This window comes from Salmo salar, chromosome 18, assembly GCF_965601325.2.
Source record: "Salmo salar chromosome 18, fSalSal1, whole genome shotgun sequence".
Lineage (NCBI taxonomy): Eukaryota > Metazoa > Chordata > Actinopteri > Salmoniformes > Salmonidae > Salmo > Salmo salar.
Window position 1 is genome coordinate 58,645,076 of NC_138308.1, and position 12,336 is coordinate 58,657,411.

At 43.5% G+C, this 12,336-nt stretch overlaps 1 protein-coding gene across 1 annotated transcript in view; it reads left to right on the forward strand.

The window, feature by feature from the left end:
* The first annotated feature begins 4,518 nt into the window (after positions 1-4,518).
* The window catches only part of LOC123733092 (regulator of G-protein signaling 7-like), a 198,986-nt gene continuing 191,168 nt past the window's right edge, over positions 4,519-12,336 (forward strand). The window contains exon 1 of the mRNA XM_082964551.1: positions 4,519-4,596. Coding sequence (XP_082820677.1) covers positions 4,519-4,596 — 78 coding nt within the window. The remainder of the gene's footprint in view (positions 4,597-12,336) is intronic.

Sequence of the window (12,336 nt, forward strand, 5' to 3'; positions counted from 1 at the left end):
AGGAGTCAATGTACTGTTTGCCTTTAACCCCCAGGAGTCAATGAACTGTTTGTCTTCAACCCCCAGGAGTCAATGAATTGTTTGTCTTCAACCCCCAGGAGTCAATGAACTGTTTGTCTTCAACCCCCAGGAGTCAATGAACTGTTTGCCTTCAAGCCCCAGGAGTCAATGAACTGTTTGTCTTCAACCCCCAGGAGTCAATGAACTGTTTGTCTTCAACCCCCAGGAGTCAATGAACTGTTTGTCTTCAACCCCCAGGAGTCAATTAACTGTTTGTTTTCACTTCCATTGTGTTAGTACAGATGATGACTCCAGCTAGACACAGGGGACATACTAACTAAGATGTACAGACAGTAAACTCTTTGATGATACCTTTATATAATTGATGTTTTAAATGTTTTCAGTGATTCATGACGTGTGAAACAGTGAAGGCCTTTACCCTTTTTTACAATCGATCACATTAGTCATTTAGCCGATGCTCTTTACCCAGAGAGACTTACAGTTAGCGCATTCCTCTTCAGATAGCTACAGTGAGGGGGAGAAAAGTATTTGATCCCCTGCTGATTTTGTACGTTTGCCCACTGACAAAGAAATGATCAGTCTATAATTTTAATGGTAGGTTTATTTGAACAGTGAGAGACAGAATAACAACAAAAATCCAGAAAAACATGTCAAAAATGTTGTAAAATGATTTGCATAAACCTACTTTTAAAATTATAGACTGATCATTTCTTTGTCAGTGGGCAAACGTACAAAATCAGCAGGGGATCAAATACTTTTTCCCCCTCACTGTAGGTGAGACGACCACATATCACACTCGTAGTAAGTCAAAAAATGTTCCTCAGTAAAGTAGCTATCAGCAAAGTCAGAGATAGTAAAAAAGGGAAAATAGTCAAGCTTTTCAACGTTTAAAAAAATAAAAAAAGTGGGTTATTGGGTATTGTCTTGATACATTTTCAGTATAACACCTTGGCCTAAAAAAAAACATAATACGCCATTAAACTTTATCTATTGTTTATTGTAGAGGCAGTATTATTAAACTGTTACATTGATTTGTCGTCCTTTTAACCCTGCGGTTGCCAAAGAGCTCAAGATTCCTGACACGTGATTGGCCAAGGAGCTCGATGCGCGTCCACGTGGTAGTTGTGAGCGCGCTCCCGCTGGCCGTCTGCAACAGAGAGGATGGTGAAGCGAGATGGTTAGATGGGCCGAAAAAAACTGTCTTTTCCCAGCAGGTGTCGTTTTTTCTTTTCGCTTAACAGTGAGGATTTAAAAAAAAATAATTATATGGAGGTTTATGAGAAGGTTGTAAAATTTGGTTTAAAAAACATTTGTCTCTTATTTGATCAAATAGACGTTTCGTAATGATTAGGTTATTACGGGTGTACTGATATAAGTAGGACACAAGACATCCGGGCAACTTTGAGAGAAAAAAAAAACACTTTTTATATCGGAGTTGTGCCTGGTCGTCACTAGTTATCACAGCCACAAAGTCATAAACATCTCCCATGTATACAATTTATCTTCTTAATAAAATGTGATTTTCAACCTAACTCTAACCACACTGCTAACCTAAAAGTTAAATTAATTTGTGATAGACATTTTGACTTTGGTAACTATTGGAAACCCTTGTGCGTGTTGTTTCACATGCGTATCTGCCCTGTCAATGGCTAGAATGGTCACACCTGTCATTGGCTAGAATGGTCCCACCTGCCATTGGCTAGAATGGTCCCACCTGTCATTGGCTAGAATGGTCCCACCTGTCATTGGCTAGAATGGTCCCACCTGTCATTGGCTAGAATGGTCCCACCTGATCTTGCCGCGTCCGGACTGCCATCCATTTTTAAAGACACTTAATTTTTTCCATTGTTAGGAGCGGTCACTTGATTATCTGACCAATATAACAGATCATCTGTGCCTGCCATTATTAAGCTCCGTTCGTGGTGTAGAGAGAAGAGAAAGAGAGTAAAGAAGAGAGGACTGGTAGAGAGAGAGTGCTACAATCTGACTTGGCAAGCATCGCCATGTTGACATAATTTCTACTGAATTGTCATCACAACCCTTCGACTGACAACCTGACAACCTGATCTGTGGGTCTCTATCGGGAACACAGGGTCTTCCTCTGGTCGGGTAGGATTACACCTCAAATATCTCTCGTAGGTTTAGCTAGGAACACGTCTTTGTTTCCTCCTCGGGGGAACGTACCGGGATAACACAGCGGCATAGCTGTACTAGTTGCATTGCGCGCTTTACTTTAGCTATTAGGAGCTGTCCCAGGTCCTGTAACCGATTGTAGCTCCAATACATTACTGGATTTTCACCCTTTTATTTATTTTGTAAAGCGATAACATTTGACTGAATACGTTAATGTTGGTGGCTTGCTACACTGTGCATGTTGATACACTAAAAGTGTCCGTTTTTTAAAAAACCGACTAGGATACGGCCATTTAACATCATATTTGAACAAAATGATTCCTTGACGGTCGATAACATCGATGTAAAAATCAGTTGATTGCTCTTTTTGAGAAAGAATAAGTATTATGAGGGTTATCTACACTAAAGCTAAAGTTTTTCATCTGAAAGGTTCAGGATTTTGTATGTTTTTAATTCTAAAACTAGATATTTCTAAGACAAAAATACCTTAATCGTAATCATAAAATGAAACAGAAGAGTGACTGGGTGTAGGCTATCCGCAATAGTTAACAGAATTCCAGTCCATGAAGAGTAGTATCCTATTAAGTTAGTCAAGAATCCTTGTTAGCTGGACAACACACTAACAAGGTGATAACAGAGGTTCTGTAGCCGAGTCCAGCCGATCTAAACACACTGAAGACCAGTAAACTGATATTTATCTCTGGTGATTCTCTGATCCACCTCTATGCAGACGACACCATTCTGTATACTTCTGGCCCCTTTTTGGACACTGTGTTAACAACCCTCCAGACGCGCTTCATGCCATACAACTCTCCTTCCGTGGCCTCCAACTGCTCTTAAAACGCAAGTAAAACTAAATGCATGCTCCTCAACCGATCGCTGCCTACACCTGCCCGCTCGTCCAGCATCACTACTCTGGACGGTTCTGACTGAGAATATGTGGACAACAACAAATACCTAGGTGTCTGGTTAGACTGTAAACTCTCCTTCCAGACTCACATTAAACATCTTCAATCCAAAGTTAAATCTAGAATTGGCTTCCTATTTCGCAACAAAGCATCCTTCACTCATGCTGCCAAACATAACCTCGTAAAACTGACTATCCTGCCTGATCCTTGACTTTGGCGATGACATTTACAAAATAGCCTCCAACACTACTCAGCAAATTAGATGCAGTCTATCACAGCGCCACCCGTTTTGTCACCAAAGCCCCATATACTACCCACCACTGCGACCTGTATGCTCTCGTTGTCACAATTGTGTGGATAGACGGACCAAGGCGCAGCGTGCTCTGAGTTCCACATATTTTATTAAGTGAAACTTTGAACAAAACAAATAAAGAAAGAAACAACGAACCATGACTTCAGAGGTGCTACATGCACTAACTCAAAACAATATCCTACCAAAACACAGTGGGGAAATGGCTGCCTAAATATGATCCCCAATCAGAGACAACGATAAACAGCTGCCTCTGATTGGGAACGATACCAGGCCAACATAGAACTAGACAACCTAGATAGGAACACCACCCCCTAGGCACACCCCGACCTAAACAAAATAGAGAATAAAAAAGGCTCTCTATGGTCAGGGTGTGACACTCGTTGGTTGGCCCTCGCTTCATACTTGTCGCCAAACTCACTGGCTCCAGGTCATCTATAAGTCTCTGCTAGGTAAAGCCCCGCCTTATCTCAGCTCACTGGTCACCATAGCAGCACCCACCCGTAGCACGCGCTCCAGCAGGTATATTTCACTGCTCATCCCCAAAGCCAACTCCTCCTTTGGCCACCTTTCCTTCCAGTTCTCTGCTGCCAATGACTGGAACGAATTGCAAAAATCACTGAAGCTGGAGACTCATATCTCCCTCACTAGCTTTAAGCACCAGCTGTCAGAGCAGCTCACAGATCACTGCACCTGTACATAGCCCATCTGTAAACAGCCCATCCAACTACCTCATCCCCATATTGTTATTTATTTTTTTACTCCTTTGCACCCCAGTATCTCTACTTGCACATTCATCTTCTGAACATCTATCACTCCAGTGTTTAATTGCTAAATTGTAGTTATTTTGCCACTATGGCCCATTTATTGCCTTACCTCCCTAATCTTATCTCAATTGCACACACAGTATATAGATTTTTCTATTGTGTTATTGACTGTACATTTGTTTATGTGTAACTCTGTGTTGTTGTTTGTGTCGCACTGCTTTGCTTTATCTTGGCCAGGTCGCAGTTGTAAATGAGAACATGTTCTCAACTAGCCTACCTGGTTAATAAATAAAGGTGAAATAAAATCTAAAATAAAAATCTGCTCTTTCCCGTCTCTCTTTCAGGAGCACTTCACACTGCCAGGAGATCCCGTTAAACCATGGCTCAGACAAACAGTTATAGCCAGAGTAGCAATGGAGTGGCTGATGAATCCCCCAACATGCTGGTCTACAGAAAGGTAAGAAAGGCATCTAATGTAAATAACATAATGGGTTCTGATACCTCTCCTCAGTCCCCTACCTATATTGTTCAGGTGGTGGGTGTTGGTGCTCTCTCCATAACGGAATGGTAAACGTCCTGACCATAGTAAGATGTTATTTTCTATGGTAGAGTCGGTCAGGGCGTGACGGGGGGGGTGTTTTTTTGTGTTTATTCTATGTGTTCTATTTCTATGTTTTAGTTTTGTATTTCTATGTTGGTTTGTTTGGGATGATCTCCAATTAGAGGAAGCTAAGGTCCTCGTTGTCTCTAATTGGAGATCATACTTATGTAGGGGTTTTTCTTCCTGGGTTTTGTGGGTGATTATTTTTTTGATTAGTGTTTGTTTCTCCTCTGCGTCACGGTTTGTTCTTTTGTCAATTCAGTTTATTTATGTATTGAAAAGTTTCACAGATTGAAATAAAATGTGGAACTACACACACGCTGCACTTTAGTCCTCATCCTTTCGACAACCGTGACACCTGCCTTCTAATGGATGGTCATGTCTTGTGTTTTGGATACCATAGTAACAGGAGTTGGCGTGAACGACTCAGTAGTTTCGTCTAAAGTCCCGCAGGGTGTCAAACGAGACTGGAAAAGGATTAGGGTTTTGGATATCTCCTAACCTGAAGAAAGTTTTGGATTTGCGGTATTGTTTGGCTAGCCTGAGTGTCATTCTGTTTGTGCTGTCATGCAAACCACTTGTCACTTATTGTTATGCCATAATGACAGCAGTGGAGTTGGCAAGAGCATAAACAGATCTGGGACCAGGCTTATTGTTATGCCATAATGACAGCAGTGGAGTTGGCAAGAGCAGCAAACAGATCTGGGACCAGGCTTATTGCTTACCTGCTGGGTGGTCTAAAAGATAAGCTCCAAGGTTATCTAAAAGCCTTTTCATTTCATCTTTGTTTATTGTACCATAAATACATAGCATGTTATTGCTGCTCTGTGTTCACATTCAACATTTTTTTTTTTTAAAGAAACCCCTGAATGCTTATTGACAACGTGAATCTAAATCGTCGTCTGACTCTGAATGCCCCTTGGTTTGGTGTTGAAGTAGTCTATCAATGCCCCTTGGTTTGGTGTTGAAGTAGTCTCTGAATGCCCCTTGGTTTGGTGTTGAAGTAGACTCTGAATGCCCCTTGGTTTGGTGTTGAAGTAGACTCTGAATGCCCCTTGGTTTGGTGTTGAAGTAGACTCTGAATGCCCCTTGTTTTGGTGTTGAAGTAGACTCTGAATGCTCCTTAGTTTGGTGTTGAAGTAGACTCCAAATGCCCGTTGGTTTGGTGTTGAAGTAGGCTCCGAATGCCCCTTGGTTTGGTGTTGATGTAGTCTTTGAATGCTCCTTGGTTTGGTGTTAAAGTAGGCTCCGAATGCCCCTTGGTTTGGTGTTGAAGTATATTCTGAATGCCCTTTGGTTTGGTGTTGAAGTATATTCTGAATGCCCTTTGGTTTGGTGTTGAAGTAGACTCTGAATGCCCCTTGGTTTGGTGTTGACGTAGACTATGAATGCCCCTTGGTTTGATGTTGACGTAGACTCTGAATGCCCCTTGGTTTGGTGTTGAAGTAGTCTCCGAATGCCCCTTGGTTTGGTGTTGAAGTAGACTCTGAATGCCCCTTGGTTTGGTGTTGAAGTAGACTCTGAATGTCCCTTGGTTTGGTGTTGAAGTAGACTCTGAAAGCCCCTTGGTTTGGTGTTGAAGTAGATTCTGAATACCCCTTGGTTTGGTGTTGAAGTAGGCTCCGAATGCCCCTTGGTTTGGTGTTAAAGTAGACTCTGAATGCTCCTTGGTTTGGTGTTGAAGTAGATTCTGAATGCCCCTTGGTTTAGTGTTGAAGTAGACTCTGAATGCCCCTTGGTTTGGTGTTGAAGTAGACTCTGAATGCCCCTTGGTTTGGTGTTAAAGTAGACTCTCAATACCCCTTGGTTTGGTGTTGAAGTAGACTCTGAATGCCCCTTGGTTTGATGTTAAAGTAGACTCTGAATGCCCCTTGGTTTGGTGTTGAAGTAGACTCTGAATGCCCCTTGGTTTGGTGTTGTAGATTCTGAACACCCCTTGGTTTGGTGTTGAAGTAGACTCCTGAGGCAGCCAGGGGAGGTGCAGCTTTTTTAAATGTATTTATTTCACCTTTATTTAACCAGGTAGGCAAGTTGAGAACAAGTTCTCATTTACAATTGTGACCTGGCCAAGATAAAGCAAAGCAGTGCGACACAAACAACAACACAGAGTTACACATGGAATAAAACAAACATACAGTAAATAATACAGTAGGAAAATAAGTCTATGTACAATGTGAGCAAATGAGGTGAGATAAGGGAGGTAAAGGCAAAAAAGTCCATGGTGGCAAAGTAAATACAATATAGCAAGTAAAACACTGGAATGGTAGATTTGTAGTAGAAGAAAGTGCAAAGTAGAAATAGAGATAATGGGGTGCAAAGGAGCAAAATAAAATAAATAAATACAGTAGGGGAAGGGGTAGTTGTTTGGGCTAAATTATAGATGGGCTATGTACAGGTGCAGTGATCTGTGAGCTGCTTTGACAGCTGGTGCTTAAAGCTAGTGCTCTATCAATCTTAATCACACTAAGCCTGTTGTTTGGCAGGAAATATTATTTATAGATCAGTGATTCTACAATTCATTTTTCTAAAGCTAATCCTCTCTAACAGACTTGGAAGCCGTAGTTAAATATCTGGCGATTAGGGGAAGTTCAAGTAGCAACGTATCATGTTGTGACGTGGAAATATTTTTCTGTTGGTGGTGAGCGAACTAATATATTTGTTGTCTTATTAAGGGGGAAGGTGTTACAAGGCTTCGGTTTTTTCAATTTAAATTTCGAAGTTGGACGTTAGCACGTAGGGGCGCGCACCGATCGGCGTCACCTCGTTAGTCAGTATGTGTTACACCTGTGCTGGTTTGTCATCTCATTAGTGGAGAGGTGTTACACCTGTGCTGGTTTGTCACCTTGTTAGTGGGAAGGTGTTACACCTGTGCTTGTTTGCCATCTCGCTAGTGGGAAGGTGTTTCACCTGTGCTGGTTTGCCATCTCGCTAGTGGGAAGGTGTTACACCTGTGCTGGTTTGCCATCTCGTTAGTGGGAAGGTGTTTCACCTGTGCTGGTTTGCCATCTCGCTAGTGGGAAGGTGTTACACCTGTGCTGGTTTGTCATCTCGTTAGTGGGAAGGTGTTTCACCTGTGCTGGTTTGCCATCTCGTTAGTGGGAAGGTGTTTCACCTGTGCTGGTTTGCCATCTCGTTAGTGAGAAGGTGTTACACCTGTGCCTGTTTGCCATCTCGTTATTGGGAAGGTGTTTCACCTGTGCTGGTTTGCCATCTCGCTAGTGGGAAGGTGTTACACCTGTGCTGGTTTGCCATCTCGTTAGTGGGAAGGTGTTTCACCTGTGCTGGTTTGCCATCTCGTTAGTGGGAAGGTGTTTCACCTGTGCTGGTTTGCCATCTCGTTAGTGGGAAGGTGTTTCACCTCTGCTGGTTTGCCATCTCGCTAGTGGGAAGGTGTTTCACCTGTGCTGGTTTGCCATCTCGTTAGTGGGAAGGTGTTTCACCTGTGCTGGTTTGCCATCTCGTTAGTGGGAAGGTGTTTCACCTGTGCTGGTTTGCCATCTCGCTAGTGGGAAGGTGTTACACCTGTGCTGGTTTGTCATCTCGTTAGTGGGAAGGTGTTTCACCTGTGCTGGTTTGCCATCTCGTTAGTGGGAAGGTGTTTCACCTGTGCTGGTTTGCCATCTCGTTAGTGAGAAGGTGTTACACCTGTGCCTGTTTGCCATCTCGTTATTGGGAAGGTGTTTCACCTGTGCTGGTTTGCCATCTCGCTAGTGGGAAGGTGTTACACCTGTGCTGGTTTGCCATCTCGTTAGTGGGAAGGTGTTTCACCTGTGCTGGTTTGCCATCTCGTTAGTGGGAAGGTGTTTCACCTGTGCTGGTTTGCCATCTCGTTAGTGGGAAGGTGTTTCACCTCTGCTGGTTTGCCATCTCGCTAGTGGGAAGGTGTTTCACCTGTGCTGGTTTGCCATCTCGTTAGTGGGAAGGTGTTTCACCTGTGCTGGTTTGCCATCTCGTTAGTGGGAAGGTGTTTCACCTGTGCTGGTTTGCCATCTCATTAGTGGGAAGGTGTTTCACCTGTGCTGGTTTGCCATCTCGTTAGTGGGAAGGTGTTTCACCTGTGCGGGTTTGTCATCTCGTTCGTGGGAAGGTGTTACACCTGTGCTGGTTTGTCATCTCGTTAGTGGGAAGGTGTTTCACCTGTGCTGGTTTGCCATCTCGTTAGTGGGAAGGTGTTTCACCTGTGCTGGTTTGCCATCTCGTTAGTGGGAAGGTGTTTCACCTGTGCTGGTTTGTCATCTAGTTAGTGGGAAGGTGTTACACCTGTGCTGGTTTCCATCTCGTTGGTGGGGAGGTGTTTCACCTGTGCTGGTTTGTCATCTCGTTAGTGGGGAGGTGTTTCACCTGTGCTGGTTTGTCATCTCGTTAGTGGGAAGATGTTACACCTGTGCTGGTTTGCCATCTCGTTATTGGGAAGGTGTTTCACCTGTGCTGGCCCAGTGCTCCAGTTATTTATGATTTATTTCACCTTTATTTAACCAGGTAGGCTAGTTGAGAACAAGTCCTTTATTTAACCAGGTAGGCCAGTTGAGAACAAGTTCTCATTTACAACTGCGACCTGGCCAAGATAAAGCAAAGCAGTGTGACAAAAACAACAACACAAAGTTACACATGGAATAAACAAACACACAGTCAGTAACACAATAGAAAAAGTCTATGTACAGTGTGTGCAAATGTAGTAAGATTAGGGAGGTAACGCAATAAAATAGGCCATAGAAGCGAAATAATTACAATATAGCAATTAAACACTGGAGTGATAGATGTGCAGATGATGATGTGCCATGTAGAGATACTGGGGTGCAAAAGAGCAAAACAAAAAAATAACAATATGGGGATGAGATAGTTGGATGGGCTATTTACAGATTGGCTGTGTACAGGTACAGTGATCGGTAAGCTGCTCTGACAACTGATGCTTATCTTGATAGATGTGGCGGGTTAACTCCTTCTAGTTAGCGCTCCCTGTTTGATTTCTAGACAATCCTTTATCTGATCTTCCCTGTTTTGGGTTTTACCCCACCCCTTTTTTTTGGTTGCTCCCTGTCTTTAAGTTTGGTGTGGGTTTTCTATTGTTGTTGTTGCTAGGCAACTTTCAGTGGACACCCCCCCCCCCCATCAATGTCTTTCAATACCCCCTCCCCTTAAACCCCACCTGTTTAATTTTGGTTGTTATTGACTCTTTATTGATTCCTCCTTCTTTTTGAGCAACAATTTTTTCCACCTTTACCCTCATACTGACCTGGTTTTTTCTCCTCCTCTGAAGCAGGAGACCTCTCCTCCTCTGAAGCAGGAGTCCTCTCCTCCTCTGAAGCAGGAGTCCTCTCCTCCTCTGAAGCAGGAGTCCTCTCCTCCTCTGAAGCAGGAGTCCTCTCCTCCTCTGAAGCAGGAGTCCTCTCCTCCTCTGAAGCAGGAGTCCTCTCCTCCTCTGAAGCAGGAGTCCTCTCCTCCTCTGAAGCAGGAGTCCTCTCCTCTCCTCCTCTGAAGCAGGAGACCTCTCCTCTCCTCCTCTGAAGCAGGAGTCCTCTCCTCCTCTGAAGCAGGAGTCCTCTCCTCTGAAGCAGGAGTCCTCTCCTCTCCTCCTCTGAAGCAGGAATCCTCTCCCCTCCTCCTCTGAAGCAGGAGTCCTCTCCTCTCCTCCTCTGAAGCAGGAGTCCTCTCCTCTCCTCCTCTGAAGCAGGAGTCCTCTCCTCCTCTGAAGCAGGAGTTCTCTCCTCTCCTCATCTGAAGCAGGAGTTCTCTCCTCTCCTCCTCTGAAGCAGGAATCTCTCTTCTCTCCTCATCTGAAGCAGGAGTTCTCTTCTCTCCTCATCTGAAGCAGTAGTTCTCTTCTCTCCTCCTCTGAAGCAGGAGTTCTCTCCTCTCCTCATCATCTGAAGCAGGAATTCCTCTTCTCTCCTCCTCATCATCTGAAGCAGGAATCCCTCTTCTCCCCGGTCCCCATGCAGCTCTTCTTGCTTAAACCCCAGTGTCTGCTGAGTCGTAGAATATCATGGTCAGGTACCAATCTGAGACTCATATTGAAGTGAATCAAATGTGAGGTACTTTTGAAGCTTTCATAAAAAAGACTGGTTCTGGAGCAGAGAGATGTGGAGGTATGGTAGGCAACAGTTCTCTCATCCCTCTCTCTCTCTCTCTCTCTCTTCTCCTCCAAGCCTGTTTCTCAATCATTCACTGCAGAGTTTCTCATCTCTCTCTCTGGTTCTCTGCCAACAGAATCTCTCTCGTTCACGCTCTCTCGCTGGCTCTCTCCCCTAATCTTCTCTTTGATGTCTACTTGAGGCCATGATAGTGACTCCAACCCGTCTTTTGTGTTGGTAACAGAATGAGATGTCTTATGTGGCAGAAAGGGACCGTAGTTTTGGATTAATGTAAACCTCTAATGCCTCTGTGAGAATGTGTTTGTTGTCAAATTAAAAACATGTAACTATATCAAATATCCCAACAGCCCACAGGACTTTACCCTCATACTGACCTGGTTCTCCCAACAGCCCACAGGACTTTACCCTCATACTGACCTGGTTCTCCCAACAGGACGTTACCCTAATACTGACCTGGTTCTCCCAACAGGACTTTACCCTAATACTGACCTGGTTCTCCCAACAGGACTTTACCCTAATACTGACCTGGTTCTGCCAACAGGACTTTACCCTAATACTGACCTGGTTCTGCCAACAGGACTTTACCCTAATACTGACCTGGTTCTGCCAACAGGACTTTACCCTAATACTGACCTGGTTCTGCCAACAGGACTTTACCCTAATACTGACCTGGTTCTCCCAACAGGACTTTACCCTGATACTGACCTGGTTCTCCCAACAGGACTTTACCCTGATACTGACCTGGTTCTCCCAACAGGACTTTACCCTAATATTGACCTGGTTCTCCCATCAGGACTTTACCCTAATACTGACCTGGTTCTCCCTACAGGACTTTACCCTAATCTTATAAGCATGCTTTGTCTATTTTGATGGAACTATATTGTTTTGATAGATGCTTCATTCCTGCAGGTCCTCTTATGCTTTCAATAGTTATTATAAAAGACTGCGTCGTTGTTCTGGGTTTGAATCTGGGTTTGTGTGAACCTATAAGGAGGGGGATGGGTTTTTCAGAGAGAAGTGTGTGTGTGCAGGGATTTTTCTGCCGTTGTAATCCTTGGGCAGGACGCCAAAGCGTTTTTTTTATTCAGGTCGACCTAAGCCACCAATATTTTTTTTTTTTTAAATACATTTTTGTGATGGCTGAACACTTTCAGTGTAAACTTAAATGACTAAAAGCAGATATGAAGTATATATTTTATATTATATTATTATATTATAATATATTTTTTTGGGGGACAATCACCAAAATGAAAGCTAAACAGTTGGGGAGAATTGAAAATTCCCCAAATAATGAATTTAGCAGTATTGATTTTTTTTTATTAACCTCTATGGGCTAGGTGGGACGCTTGCGTCCCACCTACGTAACAGCCACTTGCAGACTGTGGCGCGATTTTCAAAACCTTAAAAATCCTATTACTTCAATTTCTCAAACATATGACTATTTTACAGCTATTTAAAGACAAGACTCTCGTTAATCTAACCACACTGTCCGATTTCAAAAAGG